At 47.8% G+C, this 27,473-nt stretch overlaps 1 protein-coding gene across 3 annotated transcripts in view; it reads right to left on the bottom strand.

Moving 5' to 3' along the window:
* Positions 1 to 27,473, bottom strand: part of LOC135899814 (bromodomain-containing protein 4-like) — a 395,916-nt gene that overhangs the window by 10,988 nt on the left and 357,455 nt on the right. For all 3 annotated transcript variants that reach the window (XM_065429162.1, XM_070534101.1, XM_065429161.1), the window contains one exon: positions 14,428 to 16,260. In XM_065429162.1, the coding sequence (XP_065285234.1) occupies positions 14,428 to 16,206 (1,779 nt within the window). In that variant the 5' untranslated portion in view covers positions 16,207 to 16,260. The remainder of the gene's footprint in view (positions 1 to 14,427; positions 16,261 to 27,473) is intronic.

Genomic DNA, 27,473 nt, shown 5'->3' with positions numbered 1-27,473 from the left:
GATACTGGGTGCCTCAAAGCCGCCTAGGGAGCAGCTGTGCTGTTTTCAGAATTACGACTCACATGCTCGTTCATACGAGATGTGCCTCTCTGATATAAACAGAATACCTTAATGAATACAAAACTGTTAATTCAGAATAGTGAGAGAAAACAGTTAATGGCGTAAATTTTCACAATTAGCATGTCATTCTATGAGTGCTGTAGCGACTTCGCACACTGCCGGCGTTCGCGGCCAAAAAGTAGTGCGTTAGTTACAGTAAGCAAGAAAAATGTAAGTGCGTCTGCTTCATAACAAAATTAAATATTTGCGATATAGTGGTAGCGTAGCAACAAATTATTACGTGTGAGCATGACCCGCAGCAGCCGACGTAACACCGAAAAATGCGCAGTGATACATTTTATACACTGCACTACTTGCTCCGCGTCCAAGCAATATCTCTCGGTTGTGAAAAGGAGCTACATCGCTGATCTGTCGAGTGAATCCTTAAACTCGGAGCCAGCAGGCATGCGTCTAAATCAGTGTCTCGGATAGAGCGTAATGTTAACGCAATATCGGAAGCAATGAAGTGACCAAAACCTATATGCGCGATAACAATTCGATGCACATCGCTCAATAACAAGCTTTATTTACAGTACGCATACTTATGTCCTACCGTTTTTCTTCGGGTGAGAATATCCGTTCGCAGATACATAAAAAGAGTTGCTTGCACTCCGATCTTTCTCACTGGCAACACAGCAGCGCAACGAACTTGGGGTACGTCATTCATGCGCGACTAGTACGGACGTCGTTGCGGTCCTTTCAAACATTACACCGGACTTTGTCAGCATGTACCCAAAAAGACATCAAAGTAGTATTTCCCGTAGTGAAGAACACAAGCCAGGGTCACGCAGCACGAAAACACAGTCAGATATCACAGCCGACATCACGAGCCAGTGAGCAGCTTCGAGGTATACCTAAGCCTTTTTTCGCACTTTAAAACGTTGCTCTTGCATTCATCGTTGTCAGAAAAGTGATCAGAGCTAACGTACTTGAAGCTGAGATACAGTGAGCTTCAGGCATGCCTATAACACTTTCTGGAAGGAAATACGGGAAGCAAATTGACGAAACGCTGTCACGGAACGACACTTCACAGATGTAAACAAACCGTCAGCCATGAGCACTGCCGACCCCGCCGAATGCGCCCGGTCGCTGGCGAGGCGCACAGCCTCATGGGAAGCGCCACGTGACCAACCTCTGTCGGCGGAGGGGAGTTTTTTAAAACTCCCTGTCGGAGTTTCACGGGAGAACAAGATTTTTAAGCGGAGTAAAATCACGTCATGTCGCCCTAATACTCCCGCAGCTAGCCAGCGGAGTGAAACGAGGGAATGGCGCTGTTTTGCTCCCATACATCGGAGTAAATACTTGAGGAGGGGAGGTTTTGGGGCACATCACCTGTTAAAAACTCCCAGGTGGGTTTATTTTCGTTTACAGTGTAGTTTATGTCAGAGAAATGACCGATAATAAACATACAAAGGAGACAAGATAGCGCGTTCGAGTCCAAGTACATGCGCTACTCTTCAATAAAATGGCTCTGAGAACGGGTCCTAAAAAAAAAAAAGAACATCTCTTAGAGCTATTTATTTCTGCCTGAAGCTCTATGTGTGCCGTCCATGTGCTCTCTGAAGCCGGCGCTAACTTTAGAAAAAAGTTAGCGAAGCGTTCCACATACCCGAAGGCGCACTAGTAAATGTGTGTTGTAATCTGGAAGACGCCCTTGAAGTGTCTCTGCAATGCCCGTTGCTCCATGCCTCTTCGAAAGAGGGGTGACCTTAGCGACAAGGAAACACTGCACGCGGAGACCACGTCCGCTAGCTATTTTTACTGTCAAGAAAAGGGTAAAGAAATTAGCTATGACTTCAAAGCGAGCAAGTAGGTTCGTAAGTTTTCAAGTGAGGAAACAGTGCAAGTAACCCAAAAATAGAAAAAGAAGAAATAAAAGCGTTCACACTGACTGCGAGGTGTTTCTTGCTGGCCCGCAAAAGAAAGCACAGCTCTGCGGTACCGTTTATACCCGACTATATGCACTGCAAATCAAAAGAACGTAAGACTTGACAAAGTCCTTGGTAAAGAACGTAACTGATGTTACGTTCTTTGTGACACTGTTGCGCGCAACTAATGTTAGCAGACGCGAAACCGAATGGGACGAAAAGAGAAGTTGTGTACTCTGTTTCTTTGTGCTGAAAACACGCGTATTGTTCTTGGAGAGATATACTCGCCGCCGCTTGGCGTTATGTGGTCCTGTTGTACTTCGCTTGCCAAGCGAGCAATTCGTGTTCCAAGCAAACAGTTTCAAGAGGGCAATGGTCTCTAGTGGTTCACGAGTGTAGAAAACTTAGGCACCCACTCTGCCGCCAGCTGCCACAACGTACTGTACGCACGCGTGGTCCGCCCGCATTATGGATAATCATGGCTTCCGAGATACCGCGCGCAACGCCAGACATCTCAAAGGCCACGGGAACTTTCGCGAATAAAACGCGAGCGGCCGACAATCGTAGCGAACTGGACCAGTTGGGTCACCTTGGAAAAGGCACGTAGAACGACGGAAAAGGCGAAAAAAAAAGAGACAAGGGCCACCTGCGCCGACTACAAATGAGTGCTTACTTGACCACGGAAAGTGTGCTCGAAGATTGAACAGGTTTCAGTACAAGCTATCGGCGATCTCTGTCCATCTTCTCGGGGAAAATAAGGAGTGAGTCGGCGGCAAATTCAACGTCGGCGGCACATTCATGCGCGCCGACGTTGTATGTTATAGTTGCTATGACTTCTGTCGAAATCTGAGGAAGGCGTCGTCACGTTATAACCCCGAAAGGCACCCGCATAACCGACTTTCGTCGCGTGATGAAACGCGAGATCCGAGCGCACCGCCCGGTCCCGATCAGCGCACGCGAGATGCCTGCGGAAGGGGGCGGGCGGGCGACGCGGGAGAACGACGGGGTCCCCGCGCCAGCCTCGCGGGATCTCGAAAGTGACGTGTCTGCGTAGAACAGACGCTGCCGTATAGTATACGCGTGTATACCGCCGAATCGACGATACCTAGCGTGCGCGGCTCCGCTTGCGTCCTAACAGCCCTTCACGAAGATCTCGCCAACCATTCGTGACCGGCGGTTCCTCGGGCGAGGAGGCAACGTCAAACAACGGACCCGAGCACGGAGCTGACCTTTTATTCCCCTATAGCTTCTAAACGAGAAGCTTTATTTGTAAAGCTGCCCATTTTGAGCTTTTGAAGCTAGTTGGCTCTTTTATTTTATTTATACTCTCTTTGTTTATAGGCATAATGATAGAAAACAGATGGCACAGGAAAACCGGAGTTGGGTTCTTCTTATCTCATAAACGGGAACAATTGTGTACATACAGCAACCTACGTTTCAACTGGTATAAACTCATTAAAAATCGATGTGCGTAAGTGCATATGAGGGAAAGGCAGAAAGAGAGAGATAGAGGAATGCTGACACTATAGAATAAATAAAGATGTTTTGATTAAAGTCGGCGTGAATATGTAAGAGTGACTTTCGCCTTTCCGTTAAAGAATCTGAAACAGAGGCTTGCGCTTACTGCTGTTTCGATCGTGCTCAAACTTTGCAGCGAGGTAGCACTTTTGTTGTCAAAAACGTTCGATATGAGTCTTGGTAAAGCCACTTGCATGGTACGTCAAGACAAAAAAATAAATTCGAATTTTCCTTCGTCGGCGCACCTCCTTGTGCTCACATCGCCCAACCACCGTTAATCAATGAAAAGCAATCTCGAAGGCCATGTTTCGCGGTACTGCAGACGCCGGAAACGATCAGGTAATGTCAAAGCCACCGTTTTAGGACATCACTTGCTTCGAAGGAGCGCAGACAAAGGCATGCAACTTCGCTTTTAAACAGTGCCGAGTGTTCTATTGAACGAAAAAGACCATAATAAGCGATATTGGTGTGAAAGCTGAGCGAGAACAAAGCAAGGGTAAGCGCAAAATTTGTTTCTAACGCTTCTGCGGGAGAAACACGGGTCACCGTATCCGCTCGCAAACTTATGCTGACTCTAAATGAGGGCATCTTCAGCTTCTAATTACGGTATACGCATCTTACATAGACTTAGGGACATATACTGTGTACATGAAAATGTCTTGCAGTTAGTGTAACACAACGTTGTAACAACATAGCAGCCAAAACAGCGCAGCATCATTTCAACGAGTCTATCAAAGAGGCAGCGCGGACAAGTACGTTATTACGTTTGTAACAACACGGCGCACTTTTGGAGGGCGCTAGATACTGTGCCACATACTTGCTGATGTGCAATATTGCACTCAGTCAAAGAGAACAGGCAGCTGGTATTCCGCCGCGGAACATCGCTGAGATGTGTCATGAAGGCCGACGGGCTAATTTTTATGTATGTGTACGAATTATCTTGGGCGGCTGAACCGCGGGCAAGTTAGGGCTAAGAACGAGTCATCTTGTTCCCGCTTTCGCCGGTTTGACTAATGCGCGCATGATTTCAGCTTGCACGCTTAGTCTCAGGCCTGCACCACCTTTCGCTAACCGGATGAGTAGCAGTGCGAAATTGCGTCCCCGAGTTATGAATTTCGAAAGGTGTTCTACTTTGTAATTTCTTGCTCACCTGTCGCTTGTCAACGATGGTTACGTCAAAATTACTATATCAGCCACTTCTTTCCAATAAAAAGGGAAAGAATATTCTAGTCATGTTGGCTGTGTTACTGGCTAAATGTTTCCTTTACCAAGGGATCGTACTGGACAATGCACAATGCCGTCATATTCTACAAATGCCAATCTGAAGAAGCACTTGCTTCACGTGAGTGTTCTGTTGTGGTTGCTGTTATATTATATTGAATAATTCCAATATCCATTAGAGAATAGGCGTTTTGGATATTTTTCGTCGGTCCAAAAAATGGAATGATTGAGCGAAGTTTACAGGAGGGCACCGCAGGTTGGATGTGTCACGTTACAACGTGTATGACGCGAAGGTTGGGGCTGAAATTATGCGTATATTACCTCCCCCCTCCCCCCCCCCCCTCCCTCCAGTGAGTTATAATAATATCGAACCTACTTTCATACCGAACCAAAACTGACCATAACAATCAAGATCACGCTGCTTCCACGGTTCTTTAAATGCCAACAGCAACTTTTGGCAGATGGAATGGCACACTGTGGTATAAACTTTTTTAAAACAGGGTTGAAGTGCCTCAGACAGGCTGGCCAACGTTTCGATAGGTGGACCTATCTTCGTCAAAGGCCTTTGACGAAGATAGGTCCACCTATCGAAACGTTGGCCAGCCTGTCTGAGGCACTTCAACCCTGTTTTAAAAAAGTTTATACCACAACAGCAACTTTTAAAACAATGAGAGTTGTAACTTCAAGATATAGTTGCTACGCTTAGACTGTACGAAGCTCCGTGTAAAACAGCCTTACATATCAGCAATAATCCACTAAAAAAGGTTTACGAAGCCCCCAAAACTTCGCTGACAAAGTTCTGCACTAGATACATATGGAAATCGTGTGAAATCTAAAAGGGGAATATCACACTTGCGCATGTGACCAGCCTAACAAGTATATAAACGACATGGCCCACGGGCAACACGTTTTATAAGTCGCTCTCGCCGTATTTGCATGTAACGGTTCAGCAAGATTTCTGGTATTCATTATGCAGGGCGACAATGAGTGACAAGAAGAAAAAAAGCAACAGGATTATTGCGCCGTGATAACGATCCCACAAAAGCTAGAAGCGCACACATCTAAGATTTGTAATAGTCTGTGATGCCGCACCTATATTAAGTGTGGCGAAAGCTCTGCGGATAAACGTTTCGTCATAGCCTATGTATTGCAGAAGCACACCGAAAGTGGGCGTTGTCATTTTTCTGGTTCTAAATGCTTCGCAAAAATATGATGACTAATGTTTCTGCGAGTCTTCCAAAGATATTCCAAGAAACAATTTATTTCAAAGCCCGCCATCGGTCTAAAAGCGTACCTTCTACTGCTAAACATACCCTAGAGCAGCTGAATCTAGCAGAAAACCAGATTAGCTGTCGCCATTGACCCATAAGCAGTTACCCTGTTCTACCGCCGCCAATGCTGCTTCTGCGGCACGAAGAAGCGCGGTGGGAGACCAAAGGAAGAAGGCGACGAGAATCGACCCCTCGACCCCAAACTCTGTGCACGGATCGATACATCTTCGGACCCTCGCTTTGGAGCACGTCACGAACGAGGGCGAGAACTGCAATGCGCCTTTCGTATACAGCAGAGTTTTTTTGGGGGGGATGCATTAAGCGGAACTGTCCGCCCACCTGAACGCCTCTGGGCTCGGGTCACACGTCCAGACTCCAGCGGTGGCCGAGGCTCCGCTGGAGCGTTAACGTTAGTAGTGTTGATTAAATGTAGTTATTTCGGGCAGTTGCGCCAACTCTGCTTTGAATTCGGGGTTCGCGGGATAAGAGTATTTATGTCACCCGGTAATAGTAGCGTTACGCTAGGGCATGCCGAGAGAGCGTCGATCATCCATTGTTTCATCTTTGCGATGCATAACTTCGAAACTGTGTCGAGTTCCAGCATACCACTCGCAACCGGACGTCCAGAACATGGGCAGATTCTATGCAGGCAGCTTTAGTTATGATCTCCTGAAAACAGTGCTATGTAAGTAGATACCGTGACCGTTTCCTGGTGTTTTGCTGTTGCCGTCAAGCTATAGCACACTCGGCCTACTATAATGTTCACTGCAAAGCGCTTTTTTAAGCCATCTGCAGTTATACGTCTGTCTCAGTTGACTCCATACTATGCCTGCAAATTTGTTAATCTAATCATACCATCTAATCCTCTGTCATCTTTGACTGCGTTTTCCTTGCCTTGGTACTCTATTCTATTACTGTGACAGGCCAGCGGTCATCTACTCATTACACGAGCTTCCCAACTCAACTTCTCCTTACCGTTAACTGCAAACATCAGCTATACACCCGTTGCCCTCTAATTCATATTTCCCCGTTCACGTTTCTTGACATCACGCCTACGTTTCCCGTTGTAGCATTCAATGCACTGTTCTTAGTTTCTGTCACCTCCATGCTGAAGAGTGCGCAGGTTCTGCTCCTTCCGGTGGCCGTTGCCAGCCTGCTCCTCGCTGTCCCTTTCCTGTCAAGTGTATACATGTTTTCAAACCAAACAATAAATGTAACAATTCCTTCCCAAGTTTCCTTGTTATCCTCTAGTTACATACCACTAAGTTCTCACTGGTAGAATGCACTGGTGGTGCAACGCGCTACGCAGTGTAGTGCGTTTTAAAATCAGTAAGGCACAACAGTACAGTCAGTGCATTCAGCACTGTCACCACGCTACACGGGATATAGTGTGCTGTAGTCTGTACAGCACACGCCAGTTTTGATATATTGTACAGTGACACTGCAGACCTTATTGTACTATCTAATCCGAGCAAGTAACGAGTTCCGATTACTTCATAAATGGATGAACGGATGATACGTGGACTGGAGCTTTACAATTTCCATGAGATGCTTGTGCTTGTAAAATTCTGCAGCCGCTTGTAGTGTATATTTCTTTTTCCTCTGGACGTTGTTGGAATTCCAGATACCTTGTTTTAGCCCATAACAAGGTAACTATCTACGTAAACGTATAAACAGTCCCTGGTGATCTAGCAATGAAAAAATTTAATGTGGCCTGGACTTAGAGTAAACGGGGGAAACTGAGGGATACGATTGTTATTAGACGCAACCTTATGAAGTCAACAGATAATAAAGCCAAGGAAAGCAGAGTGGAATTGATTATTTTTTATTCATCAGCAGAAATAACAAGCTAAAGGGAAATGAAAGTGGACGGGAAAGAAAAAGCTACAACTGGTCGCCGATGGAAGCCGAACCCACAACCTCCGAATTACACGTGCGCTGCAGTACCGCCTGTACTACGACGGCAGCTGTTTCAACGTCCAAATTCTTGGATGCTTATGTATACGAGATATAACCATGGGGAAGGTTAGTCAGCGTGACTCAAGGTCACGGCGGCGGTTGTGGAACATACTTTTTTTAACCTATGGCGTCCCGCAGTACGCGAACTTGGCAGGCAGCTGACCAATAAACCCTCGTATTCCACATCAAGGCATCACACCTGCCGAAGTCGAGAGCCTAGCTATGCGTTCGTTCGTTATGAGTGTTCGTTCGGATCTGCAAAATTTGTTGACAGTGAGCAGAGCAACAAAAATGTCATCATACCTAAGCGGTTATAGAAATACATCATTGTGCTGAGCGGTGAATGCCGGTTTTGGAGCGACTTTTCCTCAACGTCTCAATCAAATTTGGCTATTTTCTACAATGTGCATGAAAGTATAATTTTAAAAATGCATTGGTTTTGCTGAAATGAAACAAAATGTTTAAGGTCAAGTCTCTGGACGAAATGTTCAGCTCCTTTCGACTATATTTGAACAGGGCCGTACCTCCTATTTGGGCTTATCATCGAAGGGTTATCGGATTGATCGCCCGAGTTCATGTGTTCTCACCGACTAAAGTGCAATGTCATTTTCATGCTTACGTTTTCGTTTACAAAAGGCCAAGATGACGGCGTCTTTTTTCTTCAGATAAAATGATCGATACTTCCATCTTTTGTCTTTATGTGCACGAGTGGTATAATATGCGTATCATGGCTCACCTTCGCGAGCCCTGTGTGACGAAGCCCAGTTTTCCCTATAGTCTTTCTATACGTGTATTGCGTCATCTGTATGCACGGTGTTTAAGCGAACACTTTCGAACAATTTTTTTTATATTGCCTGTGGCGGGTACGCAGCACAATTCTGGTCCATGAGCTATAGTCCACTCGAAAAGGCGCATATTACTTGCACAAAAAAAAGTGAGATGCCTAATCCACTAATTAACAAACATTCACTAATCATGTTTTTAACAAGTTACCTTGTGGCACTCATTGCAATTTACAAATTCTGGCGGGTGAAACTGCAAGGCATATCCACTTGAAAGGAATTGTGTGGATGACGTACACCACGTGTTCAGAACTCATTGTACGCGTATATGTCGGGACTTAGCAGAAGTCTGTGGTGCGACCTGCCCTCAGAGACTTTAGTCCTAGTATGCTCCAATATGTCTAGGACTCTATTGTGACTTCCTTTACTTTTACTTTTTATCTAAATCCGTGCAGACTTTCCGAACACGTGACCATTACTTCCTAGTTTAGAATATTTTTCTTGGTAGCCGTCAGCGTTATATATGTCTCATTCTCTTATTTTATGTGAATAATAAAGAAAAAAAAGCTTGGAGAGAAATGCACATGGCATTAGCAACTTAGCACCTCCTTCATCAGCGCTCTCTTACTGAGAGGCCATGCACTCACTGTCAGCTCACTTCCCGTCTCAAAGTGGTGCAGAAATGATCCGCACGACCACAAGCCATGGCGTTCTCAAGCGTGCCTCAAGCTCTCCTCAATGCGCGCTACATTTATTATAAGCATACGAACAAAGGTCGCATTTGTCGCATTGGTACGTGAGCTACAGCGCATGGCACGCATGCTGTATCCCATGCAGTCATTATCTCTGAAGCTGACGTCAAGCCGACGAGCTTTCTTACGTGTCCACATAGAGATTTAAACGACACAACATGACGGCGAGCTTAACCAACAATGTAGCGTATAGGGGTTAACAGGGGCAATCAGGTGGAGAGTTAGGGAGCGCTTCCTTTTCGCCCCTCAAGGTAGGTTGTGAGTAGACAGGAAAATCCCACGCCAATAGGTAGACAGAACACACGCTACAGCGCAGGAATGTTGACGAAAAAAAATGCGTGACGAAAAACGAAAATGATGGCAGTTAAGAAATTGAACCCACAAAACAGAAAGACAAGCGAAAAAAATAAAAACCAGAAGCGCTTCACTAGCCTCGAGCAAACAACATTGAAATCAATGACGTCGCTGGGAAATCGGTGCACGAACTTCAACGTAGTGTCGGTGCCCGGCTTTCATCTTTACATTCTTTCTCACTTTCTGCTTCAGATTAATCTGCCAGAACAGCTCAACTTGTCGTTCGGATTCAGCGATCGCGTAAATGTTTTTCGCCTATGTGATTTTTCCTGCTTGCCCATTCTTCGATCGCTTCAATACGTTATTCGCCCTGCCGAATTTTCCGAGGAAGGACGCATACCCGAAAAATCGCGAGCGTTTCCATAATTCGTTTTGATAATGTAAAGCGCAAGTGATCAAGGCATGCTTGTCGTTTGCCACGAGCTCGTACGACTTTGGCAAGCAGAGCTTTCAACTCGCATTTACGAAGGGCATACGAATGTCTACTGGCAGGTCGTTTACGCTTGGGCGGTTTATACAAAGACCAAAGCCTCAGTTTACTGGTTCTTTCATCGTTCTTTCCTTACGTGCCTTTTTTTTATATCTCTAGCTTTTCCTTCGCGCAACAAATGCACTTTCTTGCATTTCCTTAAAGACGCTGGTGTCAACGACAGACTTTAGTCGAATGCTGAGTGCAGTATTTTGTCTTGTATGCATCTGTGTTGTGAACTGCGCATATTATTTCATTTTTCATCCTATTTATCTGGAGTAGCATGCTGGGAATGCCGCCAGACAAGCCTCCTCAGGATCTATTATGTTAAAAATTCAATTATGAGGTTTTACGTGCCAAAATCTCTTTCTGATTATGAAACACGCCGTAGTGGGGGACTCCAGAAATTTCGACCACCTAGGGTTCTTTAACGTGCACCTAAATCTAAGTATACGGGTGTTTTCACAGATCTATTATGTATATATGTAAATATATAGGGTGGCTCGCTCGCTAAAATAAAAGGGAAGACCTGCGGCCTAACCGTTCTGTGTGCGTGTTAAAGGGAAGGTTCAGTGGGCCTGATGCGTGTTCAGGGGAAGACGTTGACACACATACGAAAAAGTTTGAGGACGCTTAAACTTCGCCTTTCGCGACAGCATTGAAAGATCCATGACTGCATCTCACGCTTCCCAGAAACTGGAGCGAATGTAACCGTAACGTTCACCGGGAAGCGTTGGCTGCGAACGCTATGCACGAAGGCGGGCTTTGTGGTGCAAACGCGACCTCTTGCATGGGCCGCGATACGGTGGTGGCGAGCGCCTTCTGGAGGTATTGCAAGGAAGTGGATGTGCCGTTCCGCGGCCCCCGAGATACTCACACGCCGGCGCGCGGAAATGGCGTACGCCGCGGCCGGTCTATAAATGGTAGAAACGCTGGAAAAGGCGTTTCTTTGAGTTTTCGCGTAACAGAACTATGTTTTCTCGTATAGTATAATTACAGTCCGACGCTGTCATGTCTGTAGGTTGTGTGCAAGTTGTACTTTGCGATTTTTCTGCATATTTTAGCGTGTGAAATTTCAGTAGCTTGCTTGCGTCACATGGAGGACCTGGGCATAAGCTGTTCGAAAATCTTTTTGCGGAGACGACGTCCGCCATCGTATTTTCTGCAACATGGGGCTCTTAAGCTGTCGCGTTAAAAGCAATGTTGCTGCCTAACGTAGCAGCCGTGGCACGACCTTCGCCAGATATATATATATGCAATGCCAGTGATCGGGCAGTAGCAGAGAGACAACCCTGCATCACGTCGGCATCATTAACGTACCTCGATCTCGACAAAAAGAGATAAAAGAGGCAAAGCTGGAGATAAAAAGGCACGTGAGGAAAGAGCAGTGAAAGAACGAAGTAAGTGAAGTCAAAATCGTTAGGGAGAATCGAGGAGCGCAGCTTATTAAACAGGAAATCAGGGATCCGTCACCGCGCAGCCTTCAAGGACGCCTTAAGGATATTGCAAGGACGTGGCTTCCGTTCCGCGAGGTACCGTCGAAGAAAAAGAGACTATATAAAGGACAGTCAAATCGCGACAGCGCATGTGTGAAGAAGACTGCGCTTCAACGACTCCCGATGCGGCGAGCTCGCGAAATCCTTGATTTTAACTCAGGCGCACGACTCTATGCAGCATTAGCATATACGCGAACGGGAGAGGAAAACGTGAAACGGTGGCGTTCTGAAGAATGAGCGAGAATATGACGATAATACTAGTACCGAACGTTCGTCTTGGATCTCGCGTTGCCGCTTTGGCGGATGTGTCGGCTCCGATTCAGTGGGGAAAGAGATATAGATGAAGACAGGGGGGTGAGAAAGCATAGTCTGCATTGGTAATTTAGGAGCGCTGGTTCCTTTGATGCACCCGTCCGTCATCAGCGGATATTATCGCCCGATAAAGGGATACGGCCGCGTTGGTGGCGCAAGAAAGTGACGATTCAGCCTTACTGTACCGCCCGTTTCTCAAAGAACAAGCGCCCCGTCCCCTTTTTTCTTTCTTTTTCTTTCTTTTACGGAGCATTGCGCAATGTTACATGAGCGCATCTTTGGTGCCCTGGACGCTTTGGCACAGTGCCGGCGGCATACCGTATAGGGAGGGCTTCGCTAATTATTCCCAACGGTATTCCCAATTCCCCATTATTCCCAATTATTCCCTCCCCCTCCTCCTCCTCCCCAGCCACACCCACATCCCTTCCCACTGCTGAGAATATTCATAAATGTACTTCTTAAGGAACGGGTATGCCCTGAATGGCGCGGGGTTGGTGCTTTAAGGTTAGGAAAGTACTTCATAATCTACGTATATGAGGCCGAGAGTAGGTAAGGTCGCGATTAGCCATCTACGACGTTTAGATTCCAATGATCCGATACCATATGTTTTTCTTGCTTCCTTGATCGCACGCTGTACGGGGAAGCATAACCACAGCTATCAGAACGTGCGTTTAACTGCAGAAGCTTTCTTTATTACCCTATATGTGTCAGTGCAGCAAACGACGGATATAAGTAGTAACAACAGCACAACCGCGGTAATAACAGTGCGAACCTCTAACGTCGAGCGTTTGATGCTTAATAATGCGTGTTTAATGTCGAGAACCCCGAAGAGTTAATGATATGGCCACGTTTATCGTCTTCCTTCACGTGCCGTCAAAGGCTCAGATGAATTAAGGTTTAAAAAAAAATGTTCCTCGCAAGCTCGAACTGGCTCGAGGACACGCTCGTATACGCGGATCAAATCGGTGAAATCTTATTTATTTATTTATTTATTTATTTATTTATTTATTTATTTATTTATTTATTTATTTCAAAATTCTGCATGCAGCAATGCTGCCCTAGCAGGAGAGGGTTACATCAAGTGCAATGACAAAGATTTCCCGAAGGAGTCTACATTCGGACATTCAACAACAGACGCTGGCAGACAATTCCACTCTTCAATTGTGAGCGAAAAAAAAGACTTCTGAAACATTTTCGTCCTCGCAAAGTACGGGTGGATAACATTCGAGTGATTAATTCTAGAAGATCTGTGTTGTGCGCGGGAAAGATAACTTTCGCGCGGGAGACCGATTTTGTTCTGATATATCAAATAAAGCATTTTTAGCCTCGCAATCTTTCGGCGGGCACGGAGGGGTTCTAGATTCAGTCGCTGCAACATGTCAGTAACAGATGAAGAAGACCGATAGTCAGATACAATAAATCGGGCAGCGAGACGCTGAATTCGTTCTACTTGTGCAATATCTTTAACGTAGTATGGGTCCCATACTGCGGAAGCGGACTCAAGGACCGGTCGAACCAAAGTGCGGTATGCCTCGAGTTTAACACTTGACGGCGAGTTCTTTAGTTTCTTGCGCAAAAAGCAAAGTTTATTATTTGATTCTGTGCGTAGTCGCGTTAAAATTGATGATGACATATCACCCGCACGCGTCACAAATCGCAATTAACTTGTATACACACCCTGATCCACTTCCATAGTCACAGGTTACCGGGGCTGAGAAGAATGGAAAAACCGCCCTTCGTCATGCGTGAACTTCCAAAACGTGACAGAGCAATTGTACGGGTTCATGAATTCTAACGCCGCATCGAAAGAAAAAGAGTCCACCACTTACCACCCTCGCGTTGTGCGGCGTTCTCTATTCAACCCGAAAATACCGATACATTTGTCTTGTCTCTCTTTGAAGGTCATCCGTTCATGGTTAAAGTACACAAGTCGAACATCAAGAGTTGGTGTCCACCTTGACTAATCGGCCTTAAGCAAGAGACTGGTTAACGCACGATGCCCTGCATGAATGCCCGTATTGTGACACCCATCGTGTTCAGCTCGGCGTGAAGCGCAAGCTTACAAGAAGAAAGGCTGCACCGTTCATGGCACGATGGGAGACCCTCGTCGCGCTCGGCTTTGACGTAAATCAGAAAACACCATTCTAGCCCTGTAACCGCTACCCGACTTTGCGAAATTACTTAAGGTCACCGTAGGACAACTCCTCTTGCCCTTTCCTCCGAACAGAGTCGCAGGCCATTACCTCAGGGCGACCTCTCGCTCTGCGTTTCATCTAGTAAAGTCCCCTCCCTCCACTTAATGTCGCAGAGGTAAAGAATCACTCACTTTCTTCTCCTCCTCGTTCGTCATCAGGATGATGGTATCCTGCGAGTCGGCGCTCGAATCGCTGTCTTCCTGGCGTTCGTCGGGCGTCGAGCTCGCGGTCGAGGGAGTGGTGGCGGCCGGCGACGCCGGCGTCGTCGCCACCGACACCGGTTGCCTGAAGCTCAGCGGTCGCACTTCCACCGTCGGCCGATGACGGCTCACCTTGAGGTCGATGACGTCGTCCACCGCCTTCCTCGAGACGTCGTCCACGATGAGGCCCGGAGGGAGGAGCTCGGCCAGGTCGGCCTCGATGTCGCCGCTCGAGTTGCACTCGAGCTGCTTCTTCAACTCCAACAGGATGGCGTCGTCCTCGTCCTCGGGCAACACGGGCGACGACTCTTCCCGCCGTTTGACGTCGTCGTCCTCCTCGTCCACCACGATCACCTTTCTCACGTCGTTGTCCTCGGGCGTCGTCCGGTCGCCGCCACCACCGTCGTCGGCCGACACAATTACCACGGCCGTCGTAGTCTTGACGTCGGCGGCCGGCGGCCGTTCCTGATCGATCCTGACCTCTTCGCCACGTTTCTGGGTGCCGGTGTCTTTTTCACCCTTCCGCTGAGCTTCCTCGAGAGCAGCCTTCTTGGCCAGGTCCTCCAAGATCTCGGCCGTCGGAGGCGGAGGCAGCTGCGTTTCGTCCTCGACCTTGCTGCTTCCGCGTTCCTCCGCACCGCCGCCGACCACCGCTGGGACAGTCACCACGGGCGTCGTTCTCGGTGGTGGCGGCGGAGGCGGCGGCCGCTCGACCACCCTGATCTGGACGGGCGTCGGCGGCGTGGGTTGAGCGTGCGGCGTGGAGCCCTGGTGCTGCTGTTGCTGCGGTGGCGGTTGCTGCTGCGACTGCTGCTGCTGTTGCGCACCCACCTGAGCTGATGCTGCCGGGATGCCGGCCTGCGATGCCTGCTGAGACGCGGTCGCTGCGGCGGCTGCCGCTCGCGCCGCGGCCGCGGCTGCGCGCGCCTCCTTGAGGAATGGCAGCAGGTACGCGTCGTCCCGGTAGCCGTCGGGCGGGTCGAACGGCGGCAGGTCTCGGTACTCGGGCGGCGGCTCGTACATGGCGCACACCTCGGCGAAAGTCAGCTCGGCCGTCCGAATCACGTACAGCTGCGCCTCCGGGTAGTCCTCCGAGAAGACGGTCAGCGTGTCGCTGAACCGGACGCGCGAGCCCCGCCGCGGTCGGGTGGTCGAGGCCCGCTTGAGCAGCGACTTGAGGGGCGCCGGCGGCGGCGCGGCGTTGTTGCTCGCCGCCGGACGGGCCTGGTGCTCGCAGGCGCCGCGCAGGAGCACGGGGCAGCCGCACTGGCCGCCGGACTGCTGCTGCTGCTGCGGCTGGTGGCCGTGGTGGTGGTGCTGTTGGTGAAGCCTGTGCTGCTGCTCCTGCTGCTGCTGCTGCAGCTGCTGTTGCTGGCGCATGTTGGAGACGCACTCCTTGAGCGCGGCGCGGATCTCGCCGGACACGCCGTCGGCGCATCCGCAGCCGGCGAAGTGGCACACGTTCCCGTTGGGCAGCAGGCGCTCTTCCGCGGGCGGGTGGTGCGCCATGGGGGTAAGCCCGCCGGCCAGGCTCGGCGGCCCGGCAGCTCCGGCGGCCAAGGGGCTCGAGGAGGGAGCCTTACTCTCGGGCCCCCGGCACGACAGCGCCGCTAGCATCGACCCGGGGCCGAGGTTAGGGCCGCCCGCCCGGCGGGACGCAGGCGCCGGCAGCGCCGCCGTCGCCGCACCGCAGTCGGGCTGGCGCCGCATGCACGACGAGGACGCTGGCGCGGGCAGCGGCCTCTCGCGGCAGCCCCGGGAAACCTGCGAGTCCAACGGAATCGAAGATTTGCGATGCCCTGCGCTCTCTCTCCGAGACGTGGGCCGGCTCATCGCGCACAGAGCCGGCGGAGTAAAACGCGCAAAAGGAGAAAACGGATAGCGGGTCACCGAGGCGCGTCTCGTCACAGCGCTCACCATTTCTGGGCGAACACTTGAAACGCCAACGATGCAGAAATGGCACTGCGGCGCGCGTGCGAGCTCCAACGAGAGAAATACGTGCGTGTCCTCACAGTGAAACAGCGCAACATCACTACGGAGTTCGTCCAAAGGAATTCGGAAGAGTGCAGGCGCCCCGTCAATATCCAGCAATAGATTAATTAAAGAAGCAGTACAACGAGCATGAAACATTAACCATTCCTTCTCTAAGTCAGCCAGAGCATCGGTTGTTATATCCATCGATGAGTCATCAATCATACAGCATACCCTGATTTCACTAACTCCATTCATAAATAAACAAATCAAGCTACATATAGCCCCGATAACTGAGTAGATATGCAGGTGTTGTGGTATGATATGCCATTTCTCATTAGGCCTTTATGTGATTTCGTTAAGGCCCAATCCCAGTGCGGCGCAACCAAGTCGACTCACTGCCCGTTTATTTTCGCCTGCAAAAAAGGATTGTTGCTAGACATCGTTGATATCGGCGAACCCTAAAGCTCATTAAAAGCTTTTGAGAAGCGCTCGTGTAATTAATAAAACTACTGATTAACAAAGCAGCCTCGCAGCAATTATCGCCATATACGTGACAAAAACGCACTTCACTACTGCACCGTCAAAGTAAGAATGCAAATAAATAGTGGAATAAAGGTAGCTTTTATTTCAGCGAGGGGCAGAGGTGCTGTTCTAACCAGGTTCTAAAAGAATAGTAAGTTTTTAGGTCGTTACGTTTTCAGACACCGAACTCGACCGTTTGTATAAAAAACACTCGTGGAATCAATCACTTAATCTATCGATCGATTGATATTTATTCGTATGTGTAGCCTCACGACAGAAGCAACAAATATATTCGAACTAATAGGCCCCGCAGGACTTGCTCAACACGTCCTTGGGCAGCGTTGCCTGTGCGTTCCTACAGTATCACGCCCCCGTGCCGGCGCAAAACCCATCGCATTGCCGGTATTGCAAACAGCTATAAGAGCAAATTGGTTCCACTTCCTGGCCTTGACGTCGTCTTAAGCACAACAGGATTTATATCCGCCTCGCGAGCGGGCGGTCTCCCTAATCTCGGAAAGTTATCCCTCGACCGCTATAAGGTCGATGTTTGCACGCACATAAAAACTAAACTTCTTATCCCGCTTTTTTCAAAGTATGGATTGTTCGCTTCGTGTTTCTTTCCCGCCATCGACATGTCATAAAGTATAGGCTGTATTTCTCAGGATGCAGCAATAGCGCAATCTCTAACGTAAATAAATAATCGTGGGCCCTCGATCAGCGGAAGAGATCGTGTTCGTAAATAGGTTACATGGATGACGCCTTGTTTTTGTTGTTGCTTCAGTGTGTTTTTTATATATTTTGTGATCGTAATGGATCTTGGCTGTCCCGTGTATGACACACTTACAGCAATATAGATTGCATTACCCAACAAGGCATGGTGAGCCTTAGGTTTTTCATAAACCTCGTCTGAATTCTAGCAAGTAGCGTCTGCGCTTTACATTGCCTTCGCTTCTTAATGACTATCATATAACAACCTTGATATATTTTGCTTGCAATTATCGCAAGCTAAGTGAAATGTGTACCTTATTTTGGCTATTACATATTAATAACATTATTCTCGTATGAAATGCTTTATTTTGCCCATTGATTCTAATTGTTTAAGATAAACTTCACTGCTTGTGCAAGCTGATTTTGTGATAATCGTCTGCGCTGTATCACGTTGATGCCAAATTATAGTTAGCTAGGGGCTGTGGGCTCGTCAAGCTGCACAACTGCATGTTTTATCGGCAGTCCTACTATCAGCTCTTGTACATGGTGCGAACTAAACTCATTTCATTTTATTTCAGTTGCTTCACCTTAGCATCAAAGATGAAGCAAAGGAGAAAGGCCCACAGGTCAAGCAGAACAGAAAGTCCAGTTTACTACCCTGCACTGGACAACGAGGAAAGCGAGGGTGGGTGGGAAAAGAGGGGAGGGGTAGGGTTGTAGCGGGAGGTAAAAATATATACAAGATCAAAATTGAACAACGCGGTCCCAGATCACATCACGATCACGATCACATCATCATCATCATCATCATCATCATCATCATCATCATCATCATCATCATCACCAGCCTGGTTACGCCCACTGCAGGGCAAAGGCCTCTGCCATACCTCTCCAACAACCCCGGTCATGTATTAATTGTGGCCATGCCGCGCCTGCAAGCTCCTCAATCTCATCCGCCCACCTAACTTTCTGCCGCCCTCTGCTACGCTTCCCTTCCCTTGGCATCCATTCCGTAACCCTTAAAAAAAAGAATCCGCGTGTTGATAAAATTGCACAAACAGGCCTGGAGTGTGGCCTGATCCCGGTGACCAGAACCGGTAACGCACTCCCTCACCAGAGCAGGATTGGCCACCCTGGTGTAGTACTTGGCCACAACCTCCTATATGAACACAACAAACACGATCACAGTGCGTGGTCAAAGTTCACAGCAGCTAAGGCGAATGCCCGTTCGTGCAGGTTTGTTCCATAAAAACTGTAGCAATGCCTTAGTCGCCCTCTGCTGTGATGGCTGAGCAAGTGGGCATTCCATAATGTCTTGTTCTAAATACGAGGGTGTGATCATCGCGAGCTATAGCAAACTAGGGTGGTTGCTTGAGCCAGTTGGTAATTCATGATCAAAAATAACGTACAGCGCGAAAGACAAGGACTGCGAAGACGACATACACAGCGCTGTGTATGTCGCTTGTGCTTGTATTTTGTATACAAAAATGTACATACGCCTCCAACCTTCTATCCATCGCCTATGCAACACCCACAAATTTTATAAATTAAATCTTATTGAAGAGCATAGTGGCGTCTGTCACACGACTAGGTCATGTGAAGGAATGCATTGCAGAACAGTCACTGGATCGAGCATACCGAGTTTGGCTATTTTGCTTTATTTTTATTTTTTTCATTCTTGTTATGCAAAGATAGGGTACCACCGAGATCGCTTACGCGATGGGTCATCAGAGGCACCGAGGCGGCAGTTGAGAGCGCGGACTTGCTGCTAAGATAAAAGTGACAAAACACGTTCGCGCTGTGACCTACGACAGTATTAAACTGCATTGACACTGCCTTACAAAAAAAAAAAAGCGCAGCAACAACAATGAAACAAAAACTGGAATTATAGTACATGTTTCTTTACGAATAGCGCAACCCTCATTGTAGACCGCTGCTGCGCCATCCTATTTCCACAAGCCGAAAAGAGGAATGTGGAATAGCGATAGAAGCTCGAGAACACTGTCACATACACGCTAGTCAGAATAACGAAATTTGATTCGCAAAAACCCAGGCAGCGTTGGGAAGGGAAACAAGTCGGAACCCCCGACAATAGACATTCACTACTCCATTCAAAGAGGAAGGAATGGCTAAATAAAGGGGGCGACAAAAGGCGGATAGAAATTCAGTTTCACACTTGTCGGGACCCCTAATATGCGAGATCTAGTTATGCTCCAGGTAGGAAGCAGAGGACAGAAATAAGTTAGGAATAGGTAGGCGATGAGGATAAAGATCTCAGTAAAACGAAGAGAATGCAAGAAAAAGAACTACGATAAAACAGTAACTAGCAAAGAGAAAACACACACACACGTGTGCGCAGTTTCAATAACGAGACTGTGACGAACAACATTAGAATAACAGCGCCGGAATTCGAAGGAAGCAGATTTAGGTTACTGCAATACCAAAGCGTTCGATTCAAAATTTCATTCGAAAAACGGGCCGCGCCGTTCGGTCGTAGACGAAGCGCCGCCGCTCGAGTTCACGATGAGGCGTATATGCGCGCTTTGGTCTGATCTCCGTATTCTTTCATTCGCGCAGCATATATCGATCTCGCGTCAATTATTCAAGCGACATTTCCCCAGTAATTATCCGGGTTATTACTGAAACGGACCACTTTGGCAAATAAACGTATCTGCACAGTGAGGCGCTTAGCAAAAAGAGAGAGAGAGAGAGAAGTCACCTTCATCTCATAAACGACTCATTCTCGGAGCCGTCTGAAAGTTGAGTAAATGGCTTTAACTAAACAGCTTTTAACTCCGTTATGCTCTTCTGTGGTTAATAAGTGTTAAATTTTCTTCTCTGAAGAAGACGCGGTGTGGTGCCCTTCCTTTATTTATTTATTCTTTTTTTTGATACCATGATTAACGAAAGTTGACTCATTAGCCAACCTATGACTGTGGGAAGATGATTTACACGATTGAACAGAAAAAGAAGGATCGTGCACACTAAGTCAGTGTTAAGACCAAGTTTTAACCCCGAAGATCCTTTCTAAATACAATGGAACGGATAAATTGTTTTTCACCGCGACCGCATCGTTGAATTTTAAGAGGTTTCTTGCATTCAAAAGGAAACGTTAAAATAAACGGAATATGCTGTAGGAAGCAACGTTTTTATTTATCCAGACAATTTACGATTCGGTAAGGAGCACCTGGTGATAAATCGAAAGCGGACAAAATTTATATATTGCACACCTCTCCAAAATTTTACCTCTGATTTGTGAGTAGAACTGCCACTTAACCGCCGTAAACATATTAAAAACCTCAGGTAAGCTGCGAATTCATATACCACGCTTTGCCCACTTAAGATGTTCTGGCAGACGCGGTTGCAGAACCGCGATATCTGTGCTTGTTCAAGAATTTCGAACATTGCCCTTCGTGGAACTTCACAGCAGCGTACAAGCGTAACTGTATTAGCAACATTTAAAAAAAGTTATATATCCTAAGGCCGCCCGCATTACAGCAACTCTCAGTTAACAATGTCGATAGGATTTCTTGTTATTATTATTGCCATACAGACTTGCTCTTAAGGCATAATTCTTTATGTGTATATGTGCATATATGTGTATTATATGTGTGCTGTGAGGTCTGTGTTGTGTATTAATTGAAGCACTGTTTTGCGGAATCTGTTATCATGTATCCAGCGTTCATAGTCGGTTGTGACACTGTAGCGGAGGCCTGCTTGTAGTAGGAGACGTGAGCGTTCCGACTGTAAGCCTGGACATGTCCATATTAGGTGGTACGTGTCTGCCTGAGCAATAATGGACGCGCAGCATTATCAACATGTATTAGCATGCGTATTTACGACACTCGGTCGTAACATAATTGCTGTGTTATCGCAGAATTTCGGGCATGATTAAAACGCCGCAAAACGCCGCAGGAAAGCAGGATTTCCTTTTTGGGTCAACGTCACACAATTAAACATGACTGACCAACAAGCCCGCCACCGCCGTTTGCCCCTGAAGATCGCGTTTTGAATTTCGCGCCCAAAGTGCGCAGCCGATGATATGAATGCGGAGTCAGGTGGCTGGAGTAACTGTACTTTCTCATTTTTCGCTATTGATATCGCGAGCAAAGCTTCCGGACATCTCCATGTTGAGCCTTTTCACTGCCTTGAGACGGCAGTGCACTCCGCAAAGCATTGCCAGACAATTAACTAATCCCGTACCGATGTCGTCAAATGCTATGACGTCATGGGAAGCAGGAGCTGATAGTATTTTAAGTGGGCGTGGCATTTGTATTTCGCACTTTAGATCCTTTCTGGCGTGTGCTGCATCAGCTTCTTTAGGAGTTGAATTGAGCTTTCTTACTTCACTTAATCTGGGATGCTATTCTGGTCAGGGTCGAATTCCGCCATATTGCCGGATCCGCCAACTTGCCAGCTCTGATTGGCCCAGAGGGCGGCTACGGCGTCTCTGACTGGCTCAAAATGCCGCCGTTTCCAACTTTCACAACATCGCGGAATTCGACAATGTCAGGAATAGCATCTCAGTAGCGGCCCGGGAACGATGCCGATCCGACGCCACCACGTCCCTGCATTTCCGTGCATACAACAGCGGCGCGACGCGAGCTTTTCCTCTAAGTGATGTAGAGAGAAACTCTGTGCTTTAAAACAATTGAGTTACTGTGGTGCTGCCGTCAACAGGAGCTGCCAGTACATGGTGGACAAGCCTTCATGGGAATGATGGTTACGTGGGTACGTGGACTTGCCTAAACTTTATCTTTCTGGATTCCAAATGGCTTGATCACATTCCAACGAAATATTGCGTCATAAATGCGACAATTTGTAGCAAACATGTGTGGTCGCCGAGAGTAAGCACCTTGTTGGCTTTAGAAAAGTATGATTGCTTGGAAATTTGCTAAGGTAAGGAGCAATGAACAGCGATACAAGAATATTTCAATTCACAAGCACGAAGACTACAGACAAATAAATGCATGTACTAACCAAAATTCCTGTGGTATAGGGGAACGATCGTAGCGGTAGAGTTCGCTCTAGTAACTTTTGTAGAAACCCTATGCTTTAAACAAGGAACTAATATAACAGAGGCCAACCGTGTATACGGCTTTGGATTCGCGGAGCACAAAACAGAAGCGCGTCGTGAATTCGACAAAAACAAAATAAAGGTGCTTTGCTTGCAGTTGTCTGTCAACAGCGCACCACCGCCGCGCGCTACGAAGCAGCAGCCGCGAGCATCGGAGATCAATAGAGCCGTTTCGCCGCATTACTAGTTGTTTCTGCAGTTCGCTAAAACCAACAAACAGAGCTGATAACTTTGCTCGCTTGTCGTCATGTATCGACGCGACAGTACGAACCGCTTCAACTGCGGCCTTTTGCCCTGACAACCCTCCCGACCAACCACGCCAGCTGGCTTCGTGGGTCATTCTGTTGTTTCCCCTTGTACTCCTTGAGCGGAACGACTTTCGTGTGTGTGTGCGCGCCTGTACGCATACGCAAGGCTGACTATCTGGTGCGCTTTAGGGTTTCCTCAATGTAACAATAAGGGAACAGGCCGTCGCAAGTTCTCGTGATACCGCTGAATCACTTTAATGAGACAGCGTAATGAGATTACGTAATTTGATTGTTATTTACCGACAATCGCGCGCACTTAGTCTACGTCCTGGCTATTTGCGAGTTATGGCATTAAAATATGCTGCCGCTGTCTAACTGCTGCGGCCTATATTCTGCAACTTATGGTCTACATCACTGACAGTCAACCGAAACATGACAACACAATGACTGCTTTTTTGCGCGATACATACGTGACACAGCTAACGCTATTATAACATAACAGGTAGCTATCGCTGAAGCTCATTGCACATTGACCATATCAGCACATAACCAAGCACGCATACACATACATATGTGAACCGCAGATATCTACTGCGTAAGTAAAGCTAACCCCGAACAGAGCAGTGCGGTGGGTGGCCTTGCGCACGTCCGCACAAACTCCGCAACCTCCGCCCTTGCTCCCCCGCTCCACCTGCACTTCGCGCCGCCGCTCCGCTTGTCACGTGGCTCTCCACGTCCCACCAAACCGCTACACCACCTTTCCTGCGCCATCGCTCTCACACTGCCAGTTGCTTCGCCGAGGGCATACCTCCCTAAATAGCCTAAGGCAAAGCTTTGACCTGTCTAACGCTATAGCATTAGAAATCTTGCTATGGCGCATACGAACACTCGTAACAAAATCAGGCAATATTGTTCCGGCGTACTTTGGCCACACACCACCCTTGCGTCATAAAATAAACGTGCAATAAACTCTTCTTTGCTGAGGCTCAGTTATAGCGGCATTTTTAACCTTCCGTTGCACGCCACCGCGATTTTCGTCCAGCCACCGAAGGTCAAGAAAGGCGAAGCAGGCCAGTCGTCGACTCCGGCACAACCTTCCGAATCCGGTTATCACTTTCACCGCCCTCTTTCGAGCCTACTGCAAGCATCTCCACTTCTGTATGTTCCTCGCCTATTGTCAGGTGATTAAATGAAAAACGCCTGTCAACGTAGGCAATGATATTCGCAATTAAAGCAAAAAAAAAGAAACCTCCCAAAAACGAGGACAGCATTTGATTCGGCTGTGTTCAAACAACGCCGACTCTCACCGCTAGTTGCTTGCGTCACCGTTACGCACCTTTGACGTCAGGAGGTAGGAATGAAAATAGGAACGGTTTTACGTTATATAGGGCCCTAGGTTCACAATTCTCAAAGGCGTTTAGGTCTAACGCGGCAACAAGCAGGTCGGTACTATCCGCAAACAACGTGTTTCCTGTGGCACTTCCGACACCGACTAAACCCTAGGTGGTGGTGGTGGTGGTGGTGGTGGTGGTGATGTTGAAGCAGGCGGGGTTAGCCTGGCATACATAGCCGGCAATTGTTCCGCCTGATCCTCCTTTGAGTTGAGATCAGTGGTGTGTCACCAGGTGTCGATGAGCCCCGTGTCTCGCAGGAAGGCTATCAGAAGTCGTTGCGCTCTCTTCCTCAATGCCGCTGGCCCTCCGGGAAAAACAACACCTTCAAAGGTCCCGTGCGTGAGACCGCTTTTTTGTAGGTTGTCGACCATTACTTTTCGTTTTTCGTTTCGTTTTTACTTTTCGACTAAACCCTAGGACAGGTGGTCTAATCGACTCTTCAAACAAATCTCACTTCTGGGAGGCGCCGCGATTGTTTGCGTACGAGGTTAGCCAAACTTGTTGCCTCGTGCGACAACACCCTTAACGAGACGTCAGTTCCACTGACAGCATTTTGTTTGAAGTGACAAGCTGTCCTTTCTTTTTAATATTTACCAACCACCGTAAGAGATTATGCGTGCATTGTGCGTTTTTTTTTTTTTTTAGGTACTGCTCTCAAGATTTTAGAACGTGCTCCCCAGATTTTGGGCTTTAAACTTCGACCACGCTTTCTTGCATTCATCGTGTCTTTCATGCTTCGCATGTCAGGCTCACGCAAGGGAACTCACGCCATTTCGGGACTCTGTTGACAGACACTTTAAGGGGATAAGAGGGGAATTGCAGGTCCGACCACGGCGGGAGTTGGAGATTTGAAACTGCCATGAGTGAATTCGCAAACATTCGGGAAAATCTGCTGTAGTGGAACTTTTTGCTCGAGCCAGTTGATTAGACATAAACTCGGCGTTGTCCTGGACATGCGCGATCTGCGCCCCCTTTTTCCTCGCACCTTAATCCTTCCGTCAACTTGCGAAATCCGTTCCCATAATTCGTCACTTCAGGCGGGACAAACAAACGAGAAGCGAGTTATGTCTGAAGGCTGTCGACGTTCTAGGTTTACATTAACAAAAAGAAATAAAAAGTAGGTAAAGACACTGACAGTAAAGAAAAAGCAATTTTGAAAGCCAAACCACGTACGAAAGTTGGAGGGGCCTCTATTCTGAGTTGTCGCAGAAAGATGCTTCGCCGCGTGCGTCGGATCCCCTCTGCAGTTCGCATGCGCGAGAAATTGCGCACTCTCGCCCAATGCGACAGGCCCGCTAATGCGACGTTGTGCAAGTGGCCGAGCCTCTGGCGTGGGGGAACGGCCGATCCGCCACCGGACGTGACGGTGGCGGCAGTTCTCCCCTAGAGACGACGAGAAAGTTCTTTTCTTCCTCCTTTTTCTTTTTCGCTTCCACGAACTGAGTGTTTGCTCGGACTGCCTCGCCGTCTTTTTCTTTTTCTCCTCTCTTTTTCCGCTTTCTTCAACACTCTCCACGCTTTTTATTCTTCGTTCACCGTTTCACTCCTTTTTCTTTTTATGTTCTCTCCTGTCCCGCAACGCTTATGTTTTTTTTTTCAAATGTCGCCTTCATTGGGGGATTTTTTTTTCTTTCATTTTCTCTTCTGTCCCACAACCTTTATTTATTTTTTCAAATCTTGTCTTCTTTGAGGGAGATCAATGCTAAGTTAATTAAGACCGGCCAAGCATATTTCCTAGGTTTGGCGTTCACTTGTATGGCGAGAAATCTTGGTTACTAAGCCGAGGGGGAAAAAAAAGTGCGAATTTCATCTCCTCGAACATCGAACCCAAATGGCGCCGGTGCGTTAGTGTAACGCGACGAATTGACAAACGCCCGCGATTGCGTGCGTGTGCACGTGTGCGTGCATATGGGTAGAGAGAGAGCGCTTACGATCGTCGCCTACAAACGCGGTGGTTTTTGCTGTAGTAACTCAACAAATGAAATAAAATGGCTTCTCGCGCTGTCAGCACTTCAATTAAAGAAAAAAAAAGCAATATGAAAGATGCGTGAAAGTATGCCGCCGCTGATTTCACTGCAGCACCTCCGGCCCGTCAATATATCGAACGAGCTGCATGTAAGGCGGTGGTATTGGTGGTATTTTGAAGCGAAGTTTTCTTCCCCTGTCTGAAGCCACAATAACGAAGATTACGTGTACCCGTCTACTGGCCATCTAGCTACCTGTAGTCCAACAACCTCAGCAACAGAGTTTCCTTTAGCAAATGTGTCGTAGAAGAACCTGCTAAGATGAGAATGAAGGCAAAACAAGACACTTCCGCTGTCGCTCCGTTTACACGTCGCACCGACTTCTCGTCGCCGTCGAAGAATAGCAGCCGGCGAGAAACCAGCTGTGTCATCGAATCGCAAAACCGCACAAGCGCGTCGCGGGCGCTAGGCTTAGGCTGAGCGCACGCAGAACGCCAAACAAGCAAACAGACGCGAACGGAGACGAAGCCAAGTGAATCCGCAAAGCCGCTTTTGTCCGTCCCGCGGGGGGAGGCACATAACGCCAACCGTCCGCAGCGCACCCCCCTTCTTTCTGCGCTAACGTCTGGAACAAATCGCGATCTTGCGGGAATTCGGGATCTGGCTGCGAAATTCCCGAACCTGGCTTATCCTACCTCATACTCACATACTTTCTTTCTTGCTGTTTTTTTTTTGCCACTCTGTTCCTGTACTATCGTTCGCTTCTTGGGAAAAAAATAACATAGCAGGCTAGCTGCCCCTCCGTTCCCTGTTTCTTTTCCTTTCCTTCTTGATTCTTTCCATTTCGTTCTTTTCTACGCAAGCGATGGGCGGCAGCCTCTCGTTGGATTTACAGAACGAAGAGGAATAGAGCAGGCAAACACAGGGAACGCGGCATAACCGTGAGTCACACAACTTATCTAGATCTACGGTATGCAAAAATCAGCGACGAATAGAATGACTTGAGAAGAAAAAAGAAACGATAGGTGGGAAAAGTGGAAAGGAAGGAACCGAGGAAGAAGGAATGTAAGAAAGAAACATGAAAAGAAAG

This window comes from Dermacentor albipictus, chromosome 2 (assembly GCF_038994185.2).
Source record: "Dermacentor albipictus isolate Rhodes 1998 colony chromosome 2, USDA_Dalb.pri_finalv2, whole genome shotgun sequence".
NCBI classification, from domain to species: Eukaryota; Metazoa; Arthropoda; class Arachnida; order Ixodida; family Ixodidae; genus Dermacentor; species Dermacentor albipictus.
This window is presented reverse-complemented; position numbering and strand designations above follow the sequence as displayed.